Raw genomic sequence first — 27,672 nt, 5'->3', positions numbered from 1 at the left:
TGGGAATTTTTTATAAGTGCCCGTTTTTCAAAAAAAAAAAAAAAAAACGGGCCATGTCTCAGTTATACTACTGGGATCGTAGGAGGGTCTTACACCTCCAGAGTCATCAAATGTTTCCCTAGGGGTAGGTTGGGCATCTGTTATGAGTGTCCGTTCATGCGGGATAATGGGCCATGACTTAAGTGAAAAACCAGGTCGGTGAGAGGATATTTATCCTTCATCATAGCCAGTTTTTTTTTGTCGCGGTCGAAGAAGCACTCATTATCAGTGCCCGTTTTTCCCAAAAAACAGGCCATATCTGAATTGTAAGATTTAGAATGGTAGGAGGATATTCCTCTTCCGGAGTCGTTAAATGTTTTTCTTGTTGTAGGATGAGCACTTATCGTGAGTGCCCGTCTTTTCTGCAAAACGGGCAATATCTGAATTGTAAAATCGGGATTGTAGGAGCATATATCTCCTCCAGAGTAGTCAAATGGTTTTCTTGGGGTAGGATGGGCATGTATTCTAGCTGCTCGTCTTTCCCAAAAAATGGGCCATGTCTTAAGGAAGCACGAGCGCTAGGCGGGGTGGGGATAGGTATCGACTCTAGTGTGGTAAGGGGAGACTAGTAGCTATATGTTTTTTCTCAATATATAGATACACATTTAACATTGGCTAATGGCGGCATTTATTTTTCTTTCAATTATTATACTTTACCTAGTCGGGCAAGAGTATATTTTTTTGAATATAATTTTGAATGAAATTAATATATTTATTTTTATCCATAACTTTTTTTAAAATATTCACCGACAGTCTTACGAAAAAAATACAAAAACGTTTCAATGTTTGAAGGTTACCCCATAAGTCCAATGTTAAATTCCTTAACTTCAGAGTTAATTATTTATTTTAATGATCGGGCAATCTCCTTCAAATTTTTGGAATTTGTTTAGACATATTTAAACTTCATATTAAAAAAATATAAAGCCTTATATCAAAAGTTGCCTTGATGCTCGTACTTCCTCAATTGTAATATCAGATTTGTAGATGGATATATCTTTTCCGGAGTAGTTAAAATTTTTTCTACGGGTAGGTTGGACATTTGTTCTAAGTGCTCTGTCCTCAGAAGAACAAGCTAGGTCCAAATTGCATGATCAGGTTGGTGGGAGGATATTCTTTTTTTGGAGTAGCCAAATACACGGAAAAAAGAAAAGTTGAAAAATTACATCACATAGTGTCATGTGGCACTTCGTAATAGAAGCTGGAAGAATTACAGTTTCAGATTGTAATTATAACAGCTTTTGTAAGAGTTACATTCTAAAATGTAAATGGTACATTAAAAGCTTTGAAAACTAACACTCGAAGTTTGAATTTAGAAAAATGTTATTTTGAATTGTAATATTTTTAGTTTTTTATGCGACAGGACACTTATTACTATTTATAATGTAATTTTAGGATTTTTTTTGCGTGTAATTTCCTCGTGTAGGATGGACATTTGCTATAAGTTATAATTTGAACGAACAAGTACATTACACCAACAAATTCAACAAGTAATTTACACAGTAGGATGGGCATTTTTAATCAGTTATAATTGAAAAAAATAAGTGCTTTACAACAAATATTTGAACGAGTAATTAACAACATATAAACATTTTCTAGCTCATGTTTTCCAAAATATATACAAGATAACCTTTGCGATTAAACGATTTCTTATTTTTTTTTATTTTCTCAAACTCATCACGCTTGAGAATGATTAATTTTCGTTTCGGAATCGCAAATTTTTTCAACCATCTCAACTCTGGTTCATTTCGTATTTTCTCTTCCGTACGAGTTCCATCTGTAAATTATCAATAATTTTAATGCTGTTCTTTTTTCATATTCAAATTTTAATTCTCTTGTTTCTATTTGAATTTTAAATTCAAGTCTTATTCAAATTTTCTTGTATCTACGCCAAAAAAAAATTAACTTGAATCAAGAGAAAAATCCTAGGACCAAGAAAATAATTTTGAAGAGTTTTACGGTCTTGAATCAAGTCGAAAAATTCTGGAATTAGATCAAATTTATTTAAGCCAAGAAAAATTTATTACTTTTAAATTTTTTCTACTCAAATCAAGAAGATTAAATTCTTCAAAATTATTTACTTGATTCAAGTTAATTTTTTTTTCTGTGTATTTATTTACTTACTTATCTATTCATCTAAAATGTTTTCGTATTTTGTCATAATATTGCGAATACTTGGTAGAGCGATTTGTTCATTTGAAATTATTCTGATCCTTTTCGTCCGTTCATTCGTTTGAACCATGAGTGATTCATCTTTAAAGAAACAACGGTATTTTTTATTAATTTTTTTACGCAATATTTCATTACAATTATTTATATATTATAAAAAAAACATTTATAGTTATAGGTCTTGCACAAGATCCTCCAAGGGGAAGGGGATTTCGGTTTACCCCGTGAAAAAATAGTGCGTGTGCGTGTGTGTGTGTGTGTGTGTGTGTGTGTGTGTGTGTGTGTGTGTGTGTGTGTGTGTGTGTGTATCAGATCTAGATAGGTTTTATCCAAAGAGGATCATTGCCATTATATTTCGTAAGAATTTGAATCGATTTGGTTCACTAGATTTTGAGCAATCTCAAAAATAAAAAATTCGTAAAACTGTTTTTTTCGAATAACTTTTTAACGGCTATGAAACTTTTACTAAACTTTTAAGCTCAAAGAGCTTTAAAGCATAAAACAGACATCTCTTTGATCTCAGTGAGCTCAAAATAACACGCAAATTATATTTTTGAGCTCGAAAAGCTCTAAAACAAAATATGTGAAATGATGAGCGGTTAGGTATGGAGTTAGCGGGAAGTTGCAGGGATGGCTTTTAGGGTCAATCGTTTTCCTAACTTTTTTTTTTTTTGTATTGAAGATCTATACTTAATAACCATTTTCTGAAATTTTTGTTGAAAAATATTTATAACTCAGCTATTGTGATGTCTTTTCCGGAGACCCCTCCGAAAGAAGGTACTTTCGCGTTGAGAGCACGATGATAAATCATGAGAAGATCATGTAGAAAGAAAAATCAAATTGGTTCTTTTATTCAATACCTTAAGCTAGAACTTGGACGAAGAAGAAAAGATTAAATTGAAATTTGGATTTTTGGCAGAATTTAAAAAAAAATTCAAATTTCGGTCAAATTCGATCTACATTTGGATGTTTTAAAATTAATTGTGATTGAAAAAAAAATCCTTTCTCCGAGTTCCTTTCAATAGCATCTCAAAGATGCTTGCCAAATTTTTCCAATATCGGTTCAGTAGTTTTCGAGAACTCTTCACAACTAACTTTGAAAATTTTTTTTCGAGTAAAACATGTTTAAAGTTTTGGGCGTTCAGCCGAACTGACCTTAACGCCAAACTTTCTAAAGCTCTATCTTCTCAATTTTTACTCCAATCGACGTTAAAGTTCAGAACAATATTCTAGACATGTTGTAATATTTAATTAAAATGGAAAAAAAAAAGAAAGAAAAAAACCTTTTTATTGAAGCTCCCAGACCCATATTACACCGCAAGAATTTTGTTTTAACAAATGTTTTTTGATTACCTTTCTTTTGCTCCTCGATTTCTTCTTCCGAAGCAGATCCATCACTGGGTTCCTCAAAATTGTGTTTTCTTTTCTGCAATTGGTTACTCATTTGTTTCAAAAACAATGTCAAGGAAATCACATTCTGCTCCAACTTCTCTGCAGCTTCATTCATAATGCCCTTTGAAATTAAATTTTTAATATTTTTCCGGCTCGGGTCATATCCTTCCTCTATAGATTTTAATTTTCGCTCAGATTCGTCCATTTTATCTAAAAGTACACCTGAAAAATTTTTTTAATTGGTTTTTTAAACATTAATATAACATTTATTATGTCATTAATACATGGGAAAAAATAGGTGCTGCCTAATCATACATTTTTGTGACAACAACATGGAAATTCATGTTGTAGTAACATAAAAAAATTATGTAGCAGTATACATACATAAACATTTCAACCACTGCTTCTTTCAAACCTTACTCATATATTTAAAAGACAGTATCACAAAATTTTAGGTTGATTCCGACACGAAGACTAATGCAATTGATAGTTTACTATAAAATTTACCTAATACAATGTAACGAAAAATTCCATGATTACTTAATAGTTATGAACTTATTCCAATCTTTTTGCTATTTCTTCTCCTGATCTATAAGTTGAATTAAAAAAAAGCGCCAAGTCCGACATGGATAGGTAGATTTATTTAACGAACATAGAATAATTAATATTAATAATAAGTGACGAAATGCATTTGTTAAAAACTACAAAAATTTTCAAAGCCACTGAAGAAAATAAAAAAAAAGCTAATCAGAATTTTGAAACCGGTTAGAATTTAAATTGAACAAAACAATATTTAGAACTAATTTGTGACATATTTACTGACAACTTACCCGAAAACATTACACGAAAGACTGATCAATATCGTAATTATTGAATGTACATCATGATTAAACTATGATGCAGACAATAATTCTAAAACGGTTGCAACAGCAAAACTGTTTCATTAAACGAACTCTAAAACGAGTAATATTGAGGCTATTAAAACTTCTGAGTAGTGAAGATTGAAGCTTATTAAAAGAGCTTTACAATGCAACTTACCGAATTTTAATATCTTAATGTCTAGTTTAGTAATTATACCAAGTTGAAGTGGTAAAAACAGCAATTATTACGATTTTTAAAATTTCAAAATCCTGTCATTTTCAAATTACTCGCCTGATTAAGCTCATCCTCGAACTTAATCTTGATTTTGGTGGATAGATAAAGCATGTTGAGTTTGAGAAGAATCGATTATAAATTGAAAACGCTATCGAGCTGTCAAGCCGCGTTATATCGTGTAAATATATATATATATATATATATATATATATATATATATATATATATATATATATATATATATATATACATACATAAACTTTTCAACGAATTACATTTTCTGACTCAGCTCGACAAACTAAGTCAAAAAATGGCTAAATTTTTTAAAAGTTACGCCATGAGGATGGCTGTAATAGTTGGATTTTTATAAAATCTACCAAAAAGTAAAAAATTTTCAAATTCTTACGAATGAGTTTCCATGGCCTTAGTCTTCTTTGGAGAACAGAAGCTAACCAAGCATGGTACGACTCGCAGTAATTATTGGTGTTGTTCCTGGTTTTCCAAACTGACATTTTCTGTGAGTCACGTTTCACTAACCAATTTTTTTCGTAATATTGAAACATTGGTTCGAACACTGCGGCATACTTCTGAGGTAATTTACGTTTAACTGTTTCAAATCCTTCGTGCATTCTTTCCGCAGGTAATGTTGCAACTGCCATTAATAATCTAAAATGCTTTCTGGCCTCTTCATCATCCTTTATTTTCTTCCAAAAGCCAATTTCTTGAGCGTATTTTTGGAGTGCCTTTAAGTTAAAATTTTTGAAATTTTTAGTTTTAGAAAAAAGGGGCATTCCATGCGAAATGGGAAAATGACTAAAATTTAAAAATTTCTCTAATTCATTCTAATTTAGTCCTAATTTATTATTAAAAGTTTATATTTTACTAATTTGTAAAGCAAATGTTTTTTAATCAATAAGAAAATCGATTTTTCTATTATAACTTTTTAGCCGTACTAACTTATATCCGGATTGAATGTTGTTTTAATAGTTTTAAGAATAAATTTATTTTATGTTTGTTATTAACTAACATATTTATTATTATAGCTTAAAGAACAAATTTTGTTATGTTCGTTATTAATTAACACCTAAGTTTATCAAGATCGGGTTATCAACAAGCTAAATCCTTTATTTGTCTTTTTTAATTATTTTTTTTTAAATTATCCTAAATAATTAATAGTTAAATATATAAACAATAATGTTTGTAAGGTTGAAATAATATGAAAGTCTTTTTAATAAACAACTTGATGTAGACGATTTAGTACTTGTCCCACCAGTGACAAATGATATGAATAGGTACATTTATTTAACAAATCTATAGTAATTAATAATAAGTGATGAAATACGTTTGTTCAAAATTTCAAAAATTTTCAAAGCCGCTGAAGATGTTATAAAAAAAGTTCAAAAGTAAACGAATTATAGCTTAATTAAAGATATATTTATACAAATTTGACGATTCATTCAATAGGTTTTAGCTAGCTCATACGGCGGATAAATTGTAATACGATAAAAGCTATCAATGTGTTGATTAATAAATTTTTCAAAATATTTTAAGTCACGAAATAAATTTAAAAAATCATTAAAAGATTATTAAGTTAACCTTAAAGTAAAATCAATATGTTTGAATTCTCTTTCACGGTAAAAATATTATTTTGAATAAATTAACAACATAAAAAATTTATCGAAGAAAAAAATTTTCAAACATCCACAACTTCGAACTTTATGTTGGTAATGATTCATAGAATTAACCCACAAAATTTTATAAAGATCGGTTGAGAACTCAAGCAGTGAATTGAAAATTCATAAAATTTTGTTTTTTGATATTTTCTGAGGATATCTTCCAGATTTCTCGACCAATCAATATAAACCTGTGAGTTATCTTTTTGTACATAAAAAACCGCGTCGAATGCATTTTTAAAAATGAAAATCAAACGATGCATTCAAAAGTTATAATTATTTAAAAATCCACAAAATTGTGTTTTTCATTATTTTTTTTCAAATATCTTCTAGATTTCTCAACCGATCAATATAAACCTATACGTTTTCTGTCAGTACTTTAAAAACTGCGTCGAATAATTTCTTGAAAAATAAAATCGAACAAGGTATTCAAAAGTTATAGTCGTTTAATAAATACATTTTGAGCTTGAAAATTTCAAATGTTAATCGAAAAACTCATTTTAAGGCACTTTAAATTCAAACTTAGCTGGAAGTTGTAGAATAGGCCTGCACAGTCAACCGATTTCTAAATTTTTTTATCTAAATTGAGCAATTTAAAAAATTGAATTCGAATAATTTTTTATTGTGACTCTCTCACCTGTACACGGTGAAAAAAGCACCCTTGGAGTTTAGCTTTAGGTAATATTCCTTTTACTGCATTTCTCATTGCCTGCTCATAGTCGCACATTACAGTTTTATCGTACTCTCCAAATTCTTTAAAAATTTCTTTGAATATAGATATATAATAGGGTGGGTCAAAAAAATCGAATAATTTATTTTTGATTTTATACTCTGAAAAATAGGTTCGTAGACACCTAAAAAGAATTCTCTCCAAGTATAAGCTCTTAATTATAACGGGAAGGTCCTCCGCTTTGCGGGTTTCTATTTTTTTCGAATAATCAGATAAAAAAATTTATATCTCGCTTCCAACTGCTTGGAAAAATATTCCGTGGCATAGATTTTGTGAGAAATTGAATGCTTTACAAAAAAGGTCTCTTATGACTTTTTCAAAAACTCAACCGATTAAAAGATATTCATAGTTGAAGTTTGGCTATTTTAAGGAAAATATTCGTTTTTATTATGAATTTTATAAGTCGATGAAAAAAATTATTTCGGATTGCGGAACTCATGATTTTGTAGGAAATTTACTGCTCTACAAAAATGGTCTCTTATGATTTTTGATTAAGTGAAGCCGTTACGAGATATTCATCGTCAAACATTAACGAATATCAATATTTCCAGTTTTTGATCAATAATTCGATAAATTTTAATTTAAACTATGAGTTTCAGGAAAATTTACATAAATTTGAGTTTCGATCGATAAAGAAATGTTATAATAAGTTAGATAAAGAATTATTGGAATTATCATTGATTTTCCTTGGAGAAATGCCTCAAGAAAAGATTTCTTTCAAACGTCCTGGTGCTGTTCATCATGCTAGATGGATGGCTAAGGCCATTTATAGTTTGAAAATGTATCTATTCAGAGATGAATTCAAACTCTCTCAGAAAGAATTGCATGGTCTTCGTCATTTCTGTATTTTTATAGTCACATTGTATTTAAAAGCTTGGTTTTCATCAACTTCTGCAACAACTGCTGCTTATCATGACTTGCAGTTTATGAAAAATTTATTGGAGTACAAACATATCAATCCTTTGATTTCTTCAGCTACGTGTGAAAAAATGATTTCGCACTTATGGTATTTGAGCGATGAACTTGCCATTTTATCACTGTTTGACGATGGCGTTCCATTAGAAGTAAAAAAACGTATTGTTGAAGCTGTTAATACTCGTGAAGGTACAGATTCTAAAGCTAAAAGATTTGTAATTGCTAAAAAAGATTTGAATTCATTGGCGCAGAGAACTCTGAGTGACTTTGTGTCTAAAAAGTCATTAAATCTTTTCAAAATCTTCGATCTACCGTATGACTTTCTTGATGTCGATGTTGAATTATGGCCTACTAATGAGAGTTATCTCGAAAATAAAGAATACTTTCAACAACTAAAAGTTGTCAATGATTCAGCAGAGTGAGCTGTTGCATTAGTCAGTGAATATAATCAATGCTTGACAAAAAATGAAGAACAATTCCAGTACTTATTGCAAGTTGTCAAAGAACATCAAAAAACATTCCCAAATTGTAATAAAAGAAATTATTTATAGTAATAGCGTACTGTTATGTTAAAAATATAGACAATTATATTGCAATTGATAATTCAATAAAAAATTTATCTATAAAAAAGTTAAATACTGGTTGTTTCTCACTTGATTCAATACTTTTCATATTAAATTTGACAAAGAAATATGTCATTCACTTCAAATTAAACTAATCATTGGCTATATGTCGAAAAAATGCTCTAATTTCTTGTTTTAATGCAATCAAACAAGCTCAAGACTGAAAACAATATTAAAAAAATTGTTTATAACATTTCTTTATCGATCGAAACTCAAATTTATGTAAATTTTCCTGAAACTCATAGTTTAAATTAAAATTTATCGAATTATTGATCAAAAACTGGAAATATTGATATTCGTTAATGTTTGACGATGAATATCTCGTAACGGCTTCACTTAATCAAAAAATCATAAGAGACCATTTTTGTAGAGCAGTAAATTTCCTACAAAATCATGAGTTCCGCAATCCGAAATAATTTTTTTCATCGACTTATAAAATTCATAATAAAAACGAATATTTTCCTTAAAATAGCCAAACTTCAACTATGAATATCTTTTAATCGGTTGAGTTTTTGAAAAAGTCATAAGAGACCTTTTTTGTAAAGCATTCAATTTCTCACAAAATCTATGCCACGGAATATTTTTCCAAGCAGTTGGAAGCGAGATATAAATTTTTTTATCTGATTATTCGAAAAAAATAGAAACCCGCAAAGCGGAGGACCTTCCCGTTATAATTAAGAGCTTATACTTGGAGAGAATTCTTTTTAGGTGTCTACGAACCTATTTTTCAGAGTATAAAATCAAAAATAAATTATTCGATTTTTTTGACCCACCCTAATATATAAATTGCTTCAGTTTTACCGTGCATGAAAACCCAAGCTATAGGAAATATCTGAAATCAAAAAGAAAAATCAAACATAACATTTTTAGTACTAATTGTAGGTTTCTGATTTTGTGATAAATATATAAACATAATTTTTAGAGGGTGTCAAGCTAGCAGTATCAAAATCCATTTTGGATCAATATTATTATCGATAGCTCAGTGTTACGTCCAAAGTTTGGACATAATTTATTAAAAATTTATTTTAGTCCTGGTATTTTTCAACCACTAGACTGAGAACCTAGAAGAATGTAGGAAAACGGTGCGGTTGTCTTTTTGTTGTATTTTTTTTATATATATAATTAATTGTACTTTTTAGATTGTAATTTTAAGAACGTATATTGACAAGAAATTAAATTTACATGGTTTAAGTTACAATTTGAATTTAATTATACCTGGTTATCGACACACACTCACACTGTATAATTTTATTTTATTCTATTAAACATTTAATTTCGCTAGCTTCTACTTTTGTTATTTAGTTTACACTTCTTAGTTTACGTGGGAGAAATACTGGCCACTAACTAATATTTGAAACGATCCGTAAACCCGGAGATCTTTTACTAACGATTCCTCGACGGGAGTCTCTGGCGAGACTCCCGCACGAGGGTGCGTTCTAACGAGAGGCTCAGACCGAAGACTCAATATTTAAAAAAAACTATTTAGCTACGTGAGAGAAACCTGGTCCCTAGCTAATTGGGCGATCCGCACACTTCGGGGTCAAGATGACGAGAGAGAGAGTTCATGCGAAGTTCTTTTCCAAATTTTTTTAAATTATGTTTTTTTCTATATCTAAACTTATTTACTATTTACTGAACTTATTTACTATTTACAATAGTAGACAAATTGTGACTTATGTACTTACAGTATTTTCATACAGGGCATGAACAGTAAATAAACTGTGCGTGCGTAAATCTTTTTTTTTCGCTATCAATGGGAAACGGGAAAATGTGCCATCCATGAAAATCTGCTCACAATCTTTGAATTTTTGGGTAAAATCAGGGTTCCATAGTAATAGAGAATTTTCATTCGCACACGGAATCAACTTTGTTGAAAGTTCGCCTCCGGAATATTTCAGGCGTTCATTCCATTCACTCCTTTGCAATAACTCGTACAATTCCGTTATGGCTCCGCTAATTTTAGGCATCACTGGATCGGATCCTTTCCAGTAATACATATTGGATTCCATAGATTTAAAGGTCATTTCAACTGCAGCATTTGGGAATCTATTATGGAAATAATAATTAAAAAAAAAAAATTTTTATTTTCTTAGCGGGAAGTTAAAAACATTCAGCAGCTGAAATGGGAGTGGATTATGCTGTGAATGTAACTACTACTAGGATCATAAACACGTCTGTGTATCTCTAGATGTAACGTAAACTGGCTGCCAGCATTTTTGGTGGATATAGAAAACAGGGCTGACTTAACATTGACATGAACCCCTTTTTCAAAAATAATAAGAAATTCGTTCGTGAGATATCGTTATCGAGAAAAATTGAAAAAAATGTTTTTTTTTTTCAGAATTTCTATGAAATTTTTAGTCTGACTAGTTCGCGCTCTGAAATTTAAAGAGCTTTTAAAATTGCGTTGAACGCCATAAACCGCGAGAAAATCGGTTGATTCATTCAAAAGATATTGCAGTTTAAAAATTCAAAAAATTGTGTTCTTTGACGCTTCTATGAGACTTTTGAGTTCAAAGAGCTCAAAAGCATACAACAGCTATCTCTTTGAGTTCAGAGAGCTCGAAGTAACACGAAAATCATATTTTTTAGCTCGAAGAACTCAAAACAAAATGTGTGTAATGTTGCGCGCTTAGGTATGGAGTTAGCGGGAAGTTGCAGGGATGGCTTTTAGGGTTAATCATTTTCCTAAATTTTTTTATCTTTGAAAAAGAGGTTCATGTCAGCGTTAAGTCAGCACTGTTTTATATAATCGCCAAAAATGCTAGTGGCCAGTTTACGTTACATGGGGGATAATTATATATACGCTTTTTTTGGCTTTCGAATTTTTTTTTCAATTTTTAGCTTAGAATATATTTGCAAAGTGATTGGCAAAATAAATAATTTCTGTATGCTCTTTTAGCATAATGGCTCTTTTAACATTATCAAATTAAATTCACAAGTTTTTAATTTAATTTTTGTAAGAATAATTACATTTTTCAAAAAAAAGGCGCCATTCGGCCACACCCGTCATAGATAAGATTCATTTTTTATATTTTTGCAAATAATGATATGAGACCAACTACAACAAATAAATATTTAGAGACATCTACCTAAAAAATAGGATTTGTAATAGAAGTGTTATGTAAATAATTTTTCTTTACATATTTATGAATTATAAAAAATCGAGTATGATTCTATTTCATTTTTTTTTTAAAGGATAATTCGAGTGTGATCATTAAGTGTCTCGTCCGATCTCTCTCTAAAATTTTACTGTACTTAGGCTATCTCGGATGCGTCAGGGAACAAATAGTCCTAAGTACACAAAATGTTTTTGGGAAAGTTTTTAGATTATCTTTAGATAAGTAAAATAAGAACTCCCAAAATAAATAATACAAAAAAAAAAATAAAAGTCTAGATAGTAAATAAGTTTAGGAAAAAAATAGTTTAAATAATAATGATAACAAATACGTTAAATAATAATTAATAATAAATAATTTAGCTAAATAACTATTCGGATGTTAAAATGTTAAAATAATAGTAAATAACTAAAATGATGTTCAAACAAATAAGAAATACTTTAGTAATGACAAAACTTTAGATAAAAGGGGATTTATTTTAAACCAAAAGATTTTAGAGTAACTCAATCACCGAATTTGAGTGTTAAGATAAATGTCTAAAGAAATTTTAATAACGTTTTTTTATTTATATATAAATATATATATATAATAATAATAATAATAATAATAATAATAATAATAATAATAATATGGTTATTATATTATAATATATATATAATATAAATATAATATAAATAAAAATAATTTATTTCATGCCGTAAGATGGACGGCGGAGTTCCTAGGATCCACCTTTACAAGTATAAAATGTGAGTGTATTCCATACATGCTTGTAAATTAAATATATATAATAATAATAATAATAATAATAATAATAATATGGTTATTATATTATAATATATATATAATATAAATATAATATAAATAAAAATAATTTATATTATTTATAATATAAATTATAAGAGAGAGAGGGTGAGGGCCCAAGAAAATAGACAAATAATTGGACATTTGGTTCCCCCAATGAGTGGAAATTAGTAACGCCCTAAAATTCGACACCTTATAATTTTCTCAAGGAAATCCCTCTCGTTGTCCTGACATCCTAGTGTTAACATCGTAAAGTATAATTGTGAAGTGAATCAAATCAAAAGAATAAGTCAAATCAACAAGATTCATAAATTTTTATCAGGTACATTTTAAATAAATAACTAATAACTAATATTTGTGAATTTAAAAATATTGTAAAATCGTTATATGAAAGAGAAGGGTTAACTTTGAATCACTGTGTAATAATTGTAATTATTGTAATTTAACTAATGATATTAATTTTTGATTTAAACAATATATGTATTAAAATTATTCCACGTACAATTTATTCAACAAACCTATTATTCTCAATAAATATGAAACTCGGAGTTCCCAGTCTATTAGCCTGATACGCTAGGACTAAATACTAAAATAAAACAATTAATTACCTGTAAATTAACATAAATTTTTACACAACATTTTGGCGCTCGAACAGGGACACCGAAGTTCTGTTTACTGAGAAAATAGAGTTATTAAAGATATTTCACAGAAAATTTTTTTTGAGAGTTTAAAGTTTTTTTTTATTTTAAAAAAAAAAAAAAAAAAAAATTTTAATTAAAATTTATTAAAGTGTTAAAGTTAATATTACAGTCGTTGATTGAGAATCTAAAGAAAGAGTTTTAATAGGAATGAAAGTACGTGTTCGTTTTATTGGAAGAATACCAATGAGTCGAATTTTGAAATCTGATAATTGAGGAAAAGATTAATTAATGAAGTTTTATTGACATTTAAATTTTTTTTGACTCGGAAATTTTACGGAATTACACACGATAATTTCAGTAATTTTAAAATAATAGAATGAATGATTTTTGAATTTTTGAGAGGACACGAGCAAGCACCCTTACAGAGGGTTTACCATCAAACACTAGGGACAAATACAAAAATTTAAAACATTAACGACATGGAACTAACCGACAGTCAAAACATATCGTTACATGACGCACTTACCTTCGTACCTCGTTTCGAGGGAGACTCAGAAGAATTGATAGATTTTATAAGTTGCTGTCGAGATGCGAAACAAATTCTGCCGGACGCTGCAGAAGCGAACCTCGTGAAATTAATTTACCTCGCGAAATTAAGTGCCAATGTTAAACTATCGCTAAACTACGTCATACCTAATACGATCGAAGATCTAATTAAGAATTTATGTTTCATCAAAGTCAATTTATCAGCTACAAGGCGAATTAGGTTGTATGTATCAACAAATAGAAGAGCCGGTTATAGATTTCTTGAATCGAATAAGAAGAAAAGGTAGAGAAATCATAGAATGCCATTCAGGCAATTATTCGAATTTGAGCGCGGAAGCAATTCTGAATTTTAGAACAACGGTAGATACCGCAATTTTAGAAATATTTACACAAAATTTAAATAATGAAATTGACGAACGAATGCCGATTTGTAATAATATCGAAGAAGCTTTAACCAACGCGATTAGAATAGAAAGAAAATTAAAAGTGCGTCGAGAATTAAGAAACGGAACAAAGATATTGGAAGTTAAAAGTAGAAAAATAGAGAATTCTGAAAATTTCACAGCGAAACTTACGACCGAAGCGTGTCAGATTTGTGATCGTATAGGGCATACCGCGAAAGAATGCCTACAAATCGTTCAATCGGATATTTATCGTGAAGTAGTTAATACTAAAAAATTAACAGATCATTTCCGAGAGCCTGACTCTGACACTGGATACGAGTCGTCCACCAGTGAGTCAGAAAAGTCGACAGAAAATTTAGAAGTACAGACAATACAGATAGAACAGAGAGCAATAGATCGTTTCACAGAACCTGCAGTAGAAGCCCAGGATGCTTCATTGCAGAAAAGAGAACCTGCAGTAGAAGCCCAGAATGCTTCTCTGCAGAAAATGGAGCCTGTAGTAGAAGTCCGGAACACTTCTATACAGCAAAACGGTGTTGTGGATGCCCCTAAAAAGGGAGGGTAGACCACGTAAGCATCGGGCGAAATTCAAAGAAAGGAGGCTCAGCCCACACGAGGTGACCCCTTTATTGGACCCCGATACAGATTCGGAACCTGACTCCGCAATTGGAGAAGACATCTCCAGCAAGTCAGATGAAGTTATCAATGACCCAACTAACAAAAAACCAGTGAAAATAAATTTTACAGTTACGAAAGATCTATTACAAAACAGAAATAATGATACGGTACGATTTTCAAATACAAACAGACAGCCTAACGACAAGGGCTTACAGATACAGAAGTTAAGCGACACACGACTTAAAAGTAGGTTTACAGAGACAAGACAGGTGTACTGGACAAAGAAGGCGAACGCCAATCATTTCGGTTTGGCAATCCACGAATTGGAAGCTAGTTCCAAATCAGAAAAACCGACAGTAAAATTGAAAGGACTGTTAAAAGGGTTACTCGCTCTAACTGCTATGTCCGCCTAAAAATTTGAAATCAATTTTTAGAATACAATAGATTTATAAATGGAAATTTGAAATGTAATTTTGAGAATGTAAGGGAATTAATTTGTAAACGAAACGTTGAAGGTAATTTTTGAAGTAATAGTAACAATAATTTGTAATCGAAAATTTTATAAGTTTAAATAAATTTTGTGTGTTTACGATATCCCGTCTGGATATCAGAGATTGTCATTGAGACAATATCAGATGGACTAACCAACTGATTTCACTTGAAGTGCATAAGGTGGCGCATCACTGGCACTCTTCGAGTTAATATTTTTTTTATAGATTCAACAAAGATTATTTGAGAAAATGGATTAAGAAAACAGTTTTGATTTATTAGACTAGTGATAGCGTAAAAATAAATGTATTTATGACAACATCACAATTGTCAATTTAAGAGAAACTGCTTGTAATTAGATGTAAGATTATTCTATGTAAATTAGAATAGGTTCTTCAAAAGAATATTACAGCAATTACGTCAACACCGTCAGATGAGTCCATGATGTCGATTCAAGAGAAGATTGGACTACATGACAGTACTTGGAGGAGAGGTACCAAACATCGACCAGTGCCAACCGGTGAAGTTTAAATTAGGATCGAATCGAAGAAGTTGCTTCAACGAGATCACGAAGAATCCAAGCAACATCAACTTTTCAGAAACGAAGAACGGATTTCTTCGCATATAGATGTCAACAATTATAGAAGTCGTTCATTTGAGGAAGAATAACAACTTAACAGAGATCGTTATAAAAAAAAAAAAAAACTGCAGTAGAAACACCGAAGACTTCTCTGCAGGAAAAAGAACCTACAGTAGGAACATCGAAGACTCCTCTGCAGGGAATAGTAGGCGCTCTAGCCAAAGAGGGGGAGACCGCCTAAACATCCAGAGAAACCTGATGGAATACGGATCGACCCAAACGAGGTAATGCCGTCATTAGGTCCTGATGTTAACCTAGAAGCTGACTCGACATCCGGTGACGAATCTAGTTCCAGTGAATCGGATAGTTCAATTAACATCACCAGCGGGCTGAAGAAGAAGAGCAACAAAGCAACAGCTCCAAACGTTTAAGAAACTCAAGGATAAAGGAGTAACGAATCTTCTATGACAATTCAGAGAGATTACAAGAATATCTCGAAAAGAATTTTTACGAAACCTAATGAAAGAGACTTCAGCAGCAACGGCACCGGACCGATGTACCTCTCAGTGCAAATAGTCGATCCTATTGTCAACGCTCCACCAGCAATCACCAATGGATAGAAGACAAGAAGAAATAGGAATAGTTAACAATTTTGGAGTAATTAGTAACGTAAGATAGATATGATCCAACGAAAGGCTTACCTGACTTCACACTCGTTCATTTGATAAATTTCACTCGTGCTTCAGTCTAACGGCGGTGGTGTTATGTAAAGAATTTTTCTTTACATATTTATGAATTATAAAAAATCGAGTATGATTCTATTTCATTTTTTTTTAAAGGATAATTCGAGTGTGATCATTAAGTGTCTCGTCCGATCTCTCTCTAAAATTTTACTGTACTTAGGCTATCTCGGATGCGTCAGGGAACAAATAGTCCTAAGTACACAAAATGTTTTTGGGAAAGTTTTTAGATTATCTTTAGATAAGTAAAATAAGAACTCCCAAAATAAATAATACAAAAAAAAAAAAATAAAAGTCTAGATAGTAAATAAGTTTAGGAAAAAAATAGTTTAAATAATAATGATAACAAATACGTTAAATAATAATTAATAATAAATAATTTAGCTAAATAACTATTCGGATGTTAAAATGTTAAAATAATAGTAAATAACTAAAATGATGTTCAAACAAATAAGAAATACTTTAGTAATGACAAAACTTTAGATAAAAGGGGATTTATTTTAAACCAAAAGATTTTAGAGTAACTCAATCACCGAATTTGAGTGTTAAGACAAATGTCTAAAGAAATTTTAATAACGTTTTTTTATAATTTTTAGATAATAAAATTGAACATAAAATGAGAAATGAACTTTACGAATATGAAACAGATAAAAAAAAATATAGAACTTAAAAGTTAAACAATTTAAAATGAACAATTATTAAACCACGAAATTCTAAAATAATACAACTTATAAATTAATAAAATAGAAATATTTCTACAAATAATAATTAAATTTAGAAAACAAAAGAGATGCTAGATTCAAGTACATGCACATTTATTCATACGATTTTTAATAAATAAATTCTTGTTAAACAGTACGAATGTATGTATTTGTCTATGCGTAAATGCGCTTACGTATACACAAACACATAGATGATTAATAGAACATGAGAGTAAGTGAGAAAACTATATTGCGCTCTGACCCAAGTAGAGGGGACTCATACGATATTTTTGAACAACTTAAGAGAGAGGGTGAGGGCCCAAGAAAATAGACAAATAATTGGACATTTGGTTCCCCCAATGAGTGGAAATTAGTAACGCCCTAAAATTCGACACCTTATAATTTTCTCAAGGAAATCCCTCTCATTGTCCTGACATCCTAGTGTTAACATCGTAAAGTATAATTGTGAAGTGAATCAAATCAAAAGAATAAGTCAAATCAACAAGATTCATAAATTTTTATCAGGTACATTTTAAATAACTAATATTTGTGAATTTAAAAATATTGTAAAATCGTTATATGAAAGAGAAGGGTTAACTTTGAATCACTGTGTAATAATTGTAATTATTGTAATTTAACTAATGATATTAATTTTTGATTTAAACAATATATGTATTAAAATTATTCCACGTACAATTTATTCAACAAACCTATTATTCTCAATAAATATGAAACTCGGAGTTCCCAGTCTATTAGCCTGATACGCTAGGACTAAATACTAAAATAAAACAATTAATTACCGGTAAATTAACATAAATTTTTACACAACAGAAGAAAGTCATTTGATAATAAAAGCGAAAAATTAATTTATGGTAGATTCAAGATTTTTTTTTTAATATACTAACTACGAAATAAATCGAAAAAAGTATCAAAGGGTGATTAATGATAGTTTAAATCGAACGTATTAGATTAAGTTTAAGATAAATTTAATAGATTTTATGTATCTGTTGCATTTGGAAAATTATTTTCATAAAATATGCGAAATTAAAAAAGTTCTGAAAATAAAAAAAAATTTCAAACACCCACAACTTGTAAACTAACCGGCTGATTTTACTCATGTTTAAACTTGATCTTGGTATTGATCCACAGAATGAGTCCATAAAATTTAATAAAGATCAATTGAGAACTGTGGGCTCAATCCTGTTAATAAACTTTTGAGCTAATGCCATTTTTCGGTATTACTCGATGAAACGAAACATATTATGATAAAATTATCTTAAAGTAACGACATAAGACCGGCTACAATAGATATATTTCTAAAGAAATCTACCTAAAAACAGTCAAATACTGTATCTACATAAATCAGAAATGGTTGATAGATACTGTAGAATTGTTAACTTACTTTGGAGCTAATTCTTCATATGTTTTTTTAACACTAGACCCTTTGGAAAGCTTAGATCTTAAGGCATCTTTAAATTTTGACTTTTCATCGGCGTGTTCATCTGGCTTACAACTTTTGCAGTGCCTTTCACCGTCGTATATCACACCATCTCTCAATGAAAGTGTTCCGCCACATCGAATAGTAGGTATAGTTTTATTGCAGCAGTTATAAAATCTGTAAGAGAATAAATAATTTAAAAAAATTATGAAAACGGTTGACCCTGAAGGTCAAGATCTGATAAAAATTCGATTTTCGAAAAACGGGGTAAAAACAATCACTTCCTGATTTTCGAAAATTTTTTATTTTCTTAGCAAGAAGTTAAAATTAAAAAATTCAAAGGTTTATAACGTACAGAAAGTTTTTGGAAGAAAAAAAAAAAATTGTGTAATAAAAAAAGCGCCATTCGGCCATACCCGAAGTGGAAGGTAGAATTTGTTGCTAATATAAGTTAAAATATTTAACTTCATTCATGTTCACATACAATGATATTCTATATCAATTTTTCATAGTAATTGATTGAGAATTGTGAGTGTTGCATTGCACTCAAGTTATGTTACGTTTAAACTACTTGAAATTGATTCAAAAAAAGCTTTCAACCTCTATAAATTTATGATAATTAATTAAAAAAAAACAATGTTACAGGTCAAATGAAAGAAAATTCCATAAGCTTTAATCAAAATTTGTCAGAAATTAGCTATCTCTTCTCAATCTCTAGTAATATTACAAGATTTTACAATTTAATAATATTACAATTGTTATTCATTATAGACGCTATTCTGATCACAAGTCTTCGGTTATATTACACATATATAAAATTTTTTCAACCAATCGTATTTTTAAAACCTATTTGACTAACTGAGACATATAAAAGCGAAATTTGCTGAAAAATTCCACCATGAGGACAAATTCAATTGATAGATTTTAGAAAAGCTATCTAGAAATTTTTAAAAATCAATCTATTTCAATTTAATAACATATAATTTAATTTGTTTCATTGTATACATCTGATTGTGTATGATTATTTATTAACTTGATGTAAAATAAGTCATACTGATAAAGAAATTTATTTTATTTATTATACAAAACATAAAAAAATCCGCGTTTATAAGAGACTTTTATTTTAATTTGCGCTGTACTTAAGACAAGCGAGTTCTTGGTAAATCCGAGAGTCGTGTGTAGAATTAGGGGTTAACGGATTTAACTTGTTCCGCACTTAGACAAGTTTGAATGCAATGTAATTATAAATTATTAGGAAAATTGCACACTTATTCGTCCGGGAAATTGGTTGGACGTTAACCAAAAGTTATTAATAAGTGTTATAATATTTGTGACTGTGTTATATTAATTATTGCTGCTGTTTTATAATAAAAGTCACGTAAAACAAATCTCGAGTGGTCCTTTACTGGGGAAGCAGCCCTTTTTCTATCTAATCTTGAATCTATAATTAAATATCCAGGCTCAAGAGTGATATCCAGCTGCCCTTAGAGGATCAAAGTAGTAAGAAACACAACATTATAATGGTAAGTTGGAATAAAGTTATTAAAAATTATTTTTTAAAGCCTAATTTAGAACGAATCGAATTTATCTCTTATGATCTATGAAAATACTCAATCAATTCAGAAGGCGTGGTGTTTCGTCTCTCAAAAGTTTCCATAAAAAATAATTAAACAACGAGAATTAAAACTCCCCGTTGTGTATTCATTAAATTGTTAGTCCGAATCTCTACTGAATTTCGCTACAGCATTTTAACATTTTTGGACATAACAAATCAATAATATCAAATTAAAAAGTTTAATAATTTCGAATAATTTCGAAAAATTTTAGAATGAAGAAATTATTCTTAGTTTGAACTTCATTTAATTGAAGAATTTTACTGTATGATTTATGTTCGCTTTTTTTCTTGCGCAAAAATGAAAAAATTCAGTGATTTTTTGAATAATTTTAAACAATTTCAATAGAAAATTTTAAATAATTAAAGTTTTCAATGACTATCATCTAAAAAGAGGTACATATATAACAACAAATTTTGACTCATTTTGTGAATTTAATAATTTTCTGTGTTACTGAAATGTTACATCTTTGTTAATTTGATGCTAAGTCTTACATTGCATTTCATTGCTAAATATGTGGCATGCAAAAAACTGTTGAATAAATTGTACAGTACTTACCAATTTTTTTTTTTATTTTTTTTAGCAAAGTCTACTATACAGAAAGAAAAATTTCTTGACCGGAGAAAAAAATTCTTGGCTCAAGAAAATTTTCAGGTGCCTGAAGGAAGACCGAAGTTGTGTTGGCCGAAATAAAAATTTTTCGAGTAATTCTATTCTTGATGGAAATAAATTTTTCTTAATTCAAATTATCATAAATACTTGATACAATAAATTTTTATATTTTATCAAGATTTATAAATACTTTAGAGAAGCAACGCCACCTACTTCAGCTGAGAAAAAAATTTTTTTACATTAAGAAAAAGTTTTTTTTTCATTATTTGATATCCACTTTATATTATTTTAGCGTGCAATTATACATATTGAATGAAAAAAAATGATTCGATATTATTTCATCTTCCTATTTGACATGTTAATCAATAAAAATATTAATGAAAATTTACTTCTATCGAGATATTTAATTTTTTGGAGCGAGAGAAAAATTTTATCAAGACAAGAAAATTTACTTCTTGAATTATCTCAAAACAACAAGATTTTCTTAATTTAAATAAATTTTCTTGGATCAAGATACGTATTTCTTAAAGCAAGAGAATTAATTTTGTTGAAATTTCTTGTGTCAAAAATAAATTTTTCTTGGCCCAAAAAAATTATTAGGAAGAAAAATATTTTCTTGGCTCAAGTGAAGCTTTTTTTCTGTGTAAATTTGTCACATTTATCGAGTCGATGGATCGAAGAATTTGGAAGTTATTGAAAAAAAAAAAAATTATTTAGAAATTTTTAAATAACTATCATTTTATAACACGGACGCCATTGTAGCATCTGATGAAAAAAATAATTATGAGACGAAAAGTCCTTAGCCATTTTTTAATTAACCGCGTAGATAATTAATTATGAATTAAAATAACATCCATTTATGCGTTAGAGTGAGAGCATTAGTGTCCAGTCAAGGGCGTTCCGACGAAGAGGCTTGCACGTGTGAATGCGTAAGTAAATGTGTGTGACTACGTTAGCTATATAGAAGCTAGTTAGTCATATAGTTAGTTGTGTCTTTGTTTGGCACATATTTTACTGGGCACTGGCGCTCTCTCTCTAACAAATAAAGAGACTTTATTTTTAATTAATAATTAATTATCTATGCGGTTAATTAAAAAATGGCTAAGGACTTTTCGTCTCAGAATTATTTTTTTCATCAGATGCTACAATGGTGTCCGTTACTTTTGGGACACTGTTTGAAAAAAAAAAATATATATATATATATATATATATATATATATATATATATATATATATATATATATATATATATATATATTAGGTGTTTCAAAAAAGACGAATTTTTTTTTCTTTTGGTGTCTAAAAATTGATAGTATACCTAAAAACAAAAATTTTGGTGCCCATGTGAGCTCTTAATATCAATAGTAAGATTTGCCTGTATCCATTTCTTTATTTTCCATTTAAATAACACGGGAAAATTTTTTTAATTTTTTAATTTTTATTACTTTGGAACGGTTCATCGTAACAACAATCTGAAAAATGATATTAGTAGGAAATTTTATGCTCTACAAAAAACGTCTGAAGACCAAAGTTCCTCAGATTAACGGCTTCAAAGATATCCGCGGTCAAAGATAACACTAATAAAAATTTCAAATATTTTCCAATAAAATTACAAAAAAATATCACATGCTATATTTTTATTATTTTTTATGTTAAATTACTTTAATTCCGTTAACCTGAGACTGTAAACTTTTTTTTTTTACTAATTAATTCAATACTTAACTCACGAAATGCACTAATATATAAATATAAACGTTAAAAATGTCACATAAATGATTTTTTGGTCTTTCTTATAACAAATTTATTTTATATTTTATAAAATTTATAAATTTTTGTAAGAGGAAAATGTAAAGTTCCTTATTACACAAACTCACCAAACACTCATCATTGCACATTATTCAAAATAATATGAAAATTCTGTAAATACGTTAAATCAATTAAATTTACTATAAAACTTGATCAAATGTTTTTTATTTGAAAAATATCAACAGAGCTTTATTTAGCTCTGTCGGTACAGAGTATTATACTCATTTAATTTGAGTGTTGTAGCTAATAAGCTTTGTGTTGGTAAGCCTGGTTGTTCGGTACTAACTTCATTTAGTTGCTTTGCTCTCAACGCTTTACTATATCTTCTCGTCATTGTCTTTGTTCATTGATACTGACTGTTTTTTCAATCCGTTATATTATTAATTTAATTAGTTGAAATGTATTAGTTATAAATTTTGTGACCATAATGGTGAAAACAGTGTACTTGATTGGTGATATGTTAAGTGAATTAGTTGGAAAAAAATTACCCTCTCTGAAAGAGGTTATGTCGCTTTTATTTTATTATCTTGATACGAAAAATTTTTCAGTTAAAGAAAGTATATCAATCACTATCAACAAAGTTTTTGAAATTTGGTGTGCGGCACAAATCCCGACAAGAGAGAAAAGATCTGCTTTTTTGAAACTAATCTCAAATCACAATCGATGGAAGAATTTACAAAAAAACCGTAAAATGAAAAAGTCAAAGTCTCCAAAAAAAAAAAGGAATCCGTTTTTCAAGATGAATTAAATAAACTATTTGATGTAGCTCATGCAGATGTTTTAAATATACTGGACAAAGAAAAAAGATTATTTTATTTGGGACAAAAATCTTCCAGTCGACGTGGTTTTATTTCATATAATTCTCAACCAATTTTAGAAGATGTCGAAGACATGGATGTTGATATCAGCAATTATGATAATAATAACAATAATAGTGATAATAATAGTGAAGAGAACATTGATAGCAATGATAAAAACTATAATAATAATGGTAATGATAGTAATAATAATGTCGGAGAGTTTGATAACGACAATGTCAACTATTATTGTGCAGTTGAGACTGATGATGTTGCTAATCATAAAATATCAAGTCATCCATCTCAATTATCCCAGAAATCTTTGGAAAGTAATACTTCTCGTATAATCTCTGATTATGAAGATGAAATGCCAAAACAACAAGTTCCAAAAATTGATATAATGACACCAGAACTTGCTGCGGCTTTGGATAGAGCTAACGTGACTAGTAGGATGGCGACTTACATTATTGCTGCTTTATTATCTAGCTTGAACATTGATTATGCAAGCGTAAACTTTAGTCATGTGATTATTCACCGAGCAAGGGAAAAATTCCGGAAAGAAGCGGCGTTAAATCTGAAGACTAATCTGGAAACTGACAATTATGTACTACATTTTGATGGAAAACTGTTATTAGATATGACAGGTACAGAACAAGTTGACCGGCTTCCGATTATTTTATCATCATCAGGTAAATTTCAACTGTTAGGAGTTCCTAAACTAGAATCTGGGGCTGGACAAAACCAAGCTTCGGCTATTATTAAAACAGTAAAACAATGGGATATTAATACTGACAACATCAAAGCATTGTGTTCTGATACTACGGCGTCAAATATGGGTAAATAATTTATTAATAAAAAAAATATAACATGGTTGATTACCGTAATGTTTAAATGCTAAATCAAATCAGATTTTTAGTATTAACCATTAATTTCCAAGTTATGAGTTATTTTTTTTTTTTCAAATTGAAAAGATTTCTCCGTACTACTCTAAAAAATCGATACTTCACTAGCAATTCTCATTTTATTTTTTCAGGAATCAAAAATGGTGCGTGTGTATTAGTAGAAAAGGCTCTTAGTAGAAAACTGTTGTACTTGCCATGCCGACACCATATTTTTGAAATTGTTCTTCGAAGTGCATTTGAAGTATACTGGCCTGCTTCGTCTGGCCCAAACGTTCCAATTTATCAGAGATTTAAAAAGAAGTGGGATGAAATTGACCAATCAAACTTTACGGCTGGTATTTGTGACAAAAAAGTTTTGGAAGTAATAACACCAATCAAAGATGAGATTTTGAAATTCGTTAATAATCAAATAGAAGTGAAATTTTTAATCCAGCGCTGAAGAATTATTAACTGACGTTAAAGTGGAAAAGAAAAATGTATAAAGTTCAGTATAATTGAGGAGCTGATTTTCAAAAGGGTATCTTTTCATATTTTAAAATACCAGTTTTCTGAACTTTTAAATACTAATTACTTTGAGAATTATGAACATTTATAAATGAAAATCGAATTGCAGCTTCATAATCGATTGCACTTTATAGCTAAATTAAAAAAAGTTCAATACAAATATTTATAATTGAAGATAACTAGTTTTTTGTCTCGATTAATCAAAAATCAAAAGATACCCTTTGAAAATAAGCTCCTCAATTATCAATTTTACTCTGATTAATTAACTTGCCGTCGTGATTAAAAATATTGAAAATCAGTTTCACATGACTGTTATACTTTCAATCATCTTTAACGATTAAAATTGCGTTTGTGAAATATTTTACAACTTTTACCTCACATCAGTTAATAATAATTAGTCTTTTCAACTTTGAAATTTTTATATAATCAATTTCATTTTGACTTATAACTTTTTTTGTAGATGGATCATTGTCGAGACGATTACCGTGAACTTCTGGAATTATCATTAATATTTTTGGGTACTACTACCACAAATATTACATTTAAGCATCCTGGACCGGTCCATCATGCAAGGTGGATGGCTAAAGCAATATGTAGTTTAAAAATTTTTTTATTCAGAAATGAATTTCATCTTACTAAATCGGAAATAGATGGATTACGAGAACTTTGTTTATTTATCATAATATTCTATTTAAAAGCTTGGTTCACTGCGCCGTGTGCTATAACAGCACCTAATAATGATTTAACTTTGATTAAAGAATTAATTTCATATGAAAGATTTAATAATAGTCTTTCACAGACATGCTCACAAAAATTAGCCGATCACTTGTAGTATTTAAACAACGAGCTGTCTGTTTTATCTCTCTTTGATAAAAATGTTTCAGTTGGAACAAAAAAAAGAATAGTTCATGCTCTTAAAAACTGTAAAGCCAATGAAACTACAACAAATCGCTTTATAATAGATAAGAAAAATTTAGAGTCATTATTAAATAAAGATCTTAGTCAATTTGTGTCTATGAGATCGATTAATATATTTGAATCGTTTGATTTGTCGTATGAGTTCATTGATGAGGATGTTACTTTGTGGCCTCAGAATCCGAATTTCTTAGAAAACTTGGAGTATTTCGGGAAACTTCAAGTTGTGAATGATGTAGCAGAACGCGGCGTGGCATTGATAGAGCAGTATAATCGATGCTTAACGAAAGATGAAGAACAGCTTCAATATTTGTTGCAAGTAGTGACAGAACATAGAAAACAATATCCTAATTGCAATAAAAGTAATTTTATAAAACTGTAATATTTTCAAGTTGAAAAATTGTTGTAACAAGTTGTAAATATAGTTTTTGTTATAAAGAATTAATTGTTCAATTAAATTTCTTAATATTTAGTAAAAAAAAAAAATAAATTTGTTATAAAAGAGACCAAAAAATCATTTATAAGATATTTTTAACGTTTATATTTATATATTAGTGCATTTCGTGAGTTAAGTATTGAATTAATTAGTAAAAAAAAAAAGTTTACAGTCTCAGGTTAACGGAATTGAAGTAATTTAACATAAAAAATAATAAAAATATAGCCTATGATATTTTTTTTGTAGTTTTATTGGAAAATATTATAAATTTTTTATTAGTGTTATCTTTGACCGCGGATATCTTTGAAGCCGTTAATCTGAGGAACTTTGGTCTTCCGACGTTTTTTGTAGAGCGTAAAATTTTCTACAAATATCATTTTTCAGATTGTTGTTACGATGAACCGTTCCAAAGTAATAAAAATTAAAAAATTAAAAAAAATTTTCCCTGTGTTATTTAAATGGAAAATAAAGAAATGGATACAGGCAAATCTTACTATTGATATTAAGAGCTCACATGGGTGCCAAAATTTTTGTTTTTAGGTATACTATCAATTTTTAGACACCAAAAGAAAAAAAAAATTCGTCTTTTTTTGAAACACCCTAATATATATATATATATATATATATATATATATATATATATATATATATATATATATATATATATATATATATATATATATATATATATATATGACATCCTCGTAAAAATACTCAAAATAACGTTAAATGACCTTAAAACGTAACGACCTATCGAGAATTCAATTTTTTAAAATGAGGGTGAAACCAATAACTTTTTAATTTTTAAATATAATAAAGTTTCATATCGGTACATTAAAAATAAAAAATTTAAGAAAAACTTTATCAGTAAATAACCGTTAAAAAAAAAAAAAACAAATATTATTTTTCAATTTTTCGAATTTTTTAAAATATTCGAATTTATAGACAAATTTATCAAGCTATTAAAAATCTCAGGGTACACATTTTATTATTTTTAAACGAGTATTGACAATTTTGTTATACTCCATAAAAAAAATAAATAATTTAATCTGCAGAGAAATTTTATTAGTAATATAAATCAAATCTGTTTCCCTGTTGAAAACATCGAATAGATTCCAATAAAAAAAAATTATATCGGAATCTATTGTGCTTTTGTCGCAGTAATTCCTGTTACATACCAATACCGATGACAGTGTGGAATAATCCAATGGGAATGGAGAAGTCCTATTGGAGTGTATACGTACGATGATTTCTGATGTGAATATCCAGTTATGCCAATTGGCAAAGTTTTTTTTATGTCTATAAATGGGACTATCCAGATAAAGTCTATTGTGTTTTTTACAAATTTCAAGAGGATGATCCTTTTAGAATTTATGA

At 29.1% G+C, this 27,672-nt stretch overlaps 1 protein-coding gene across 1 annotated transcript; it reads right to left on the bottom strand.

Moving 5' to 3' along the window:
* Window positions 1-1,666: 1,666 nt before the first annotated feature.
* Window positions 1,667-21,007, bottom strand: LOC141528968 (uncharacterized). The gene is made up of 8 exons (XM_074245275.1): window positions 20,882-21,007; window positions 18,675-18,887; window positions 9,407-9,465; window positions 7,003-7,130; window positions 5,099-5,435; window positions 3,559-3,819; window positions 2,161-2,289; window positions 1,667-1,813 (listed from the first exon to the last, which is right to left on the bottom strand). Exons 4-7 carry the CDS (start codon window positions 7,090-7,092, stop codon window positions 2,165-2,167), a joined length of 813 nt encoding a protein of 270 aa, XP_074101376.1. The 5' UTR covers window positions 7,093-7,130; window positions 9,407-9,465; window positions 18,675-18,887; window positions 20,882-21,007; the 3' UTR covers window positions 1,667-1,813; window positions 2,161-2,164.
* Window positions 21,008-27,672: the final 6,665 nt, after the last annotated feature.

This window comes from Cotesia typhae, unplaced genomic scaffold (genome assembly GCF_013202065.1).
Source record: "Cotesia typhae breed Kobodo isofemale line unplaced genomic scaffold, CoteBio_Ctyphae contig_44, whole genome shotgun sequence".
In the NCBI taxonomy this organism is placed as follows: domain Eukaryota; kingdom Metazoa; phylum Arthropoda; class Insecta; order Hymenoptera; family Braconidae; genus Cotesia; species Cotesia typhae.
The sequence above is the reverse complement of the archived record's forward strand: the minus strand, read 5'-3'. Positions and strand labels throughout refer to the sequence as shown.

Excerpts from the sequence above, each read along its gene's own strand:
- LOC141528968 (XM_074245275.1), bottom strand. The coding sequence starts at position 7,092 with ATGTGCGACTATGAGCAGGCAATGAGAAATGCAGTAAAAGGAATATTA. Across the intron at positions 5,436-7,002 it reads GCTTTTTTCACCGTGTACAG|GCACTCCAAAAATACGCTCA; the intron begins GTGAGAGAGTCA and ends TTTAACTTAAAG. Across the intron at positions 2,290-3,558 it reads AATCGAGGAGCAAAAGAAAG|ATGAATCACTCATGGTTCAA; the intron begins GTAATCAAAAAA and ends GTTTCTTTAAAG.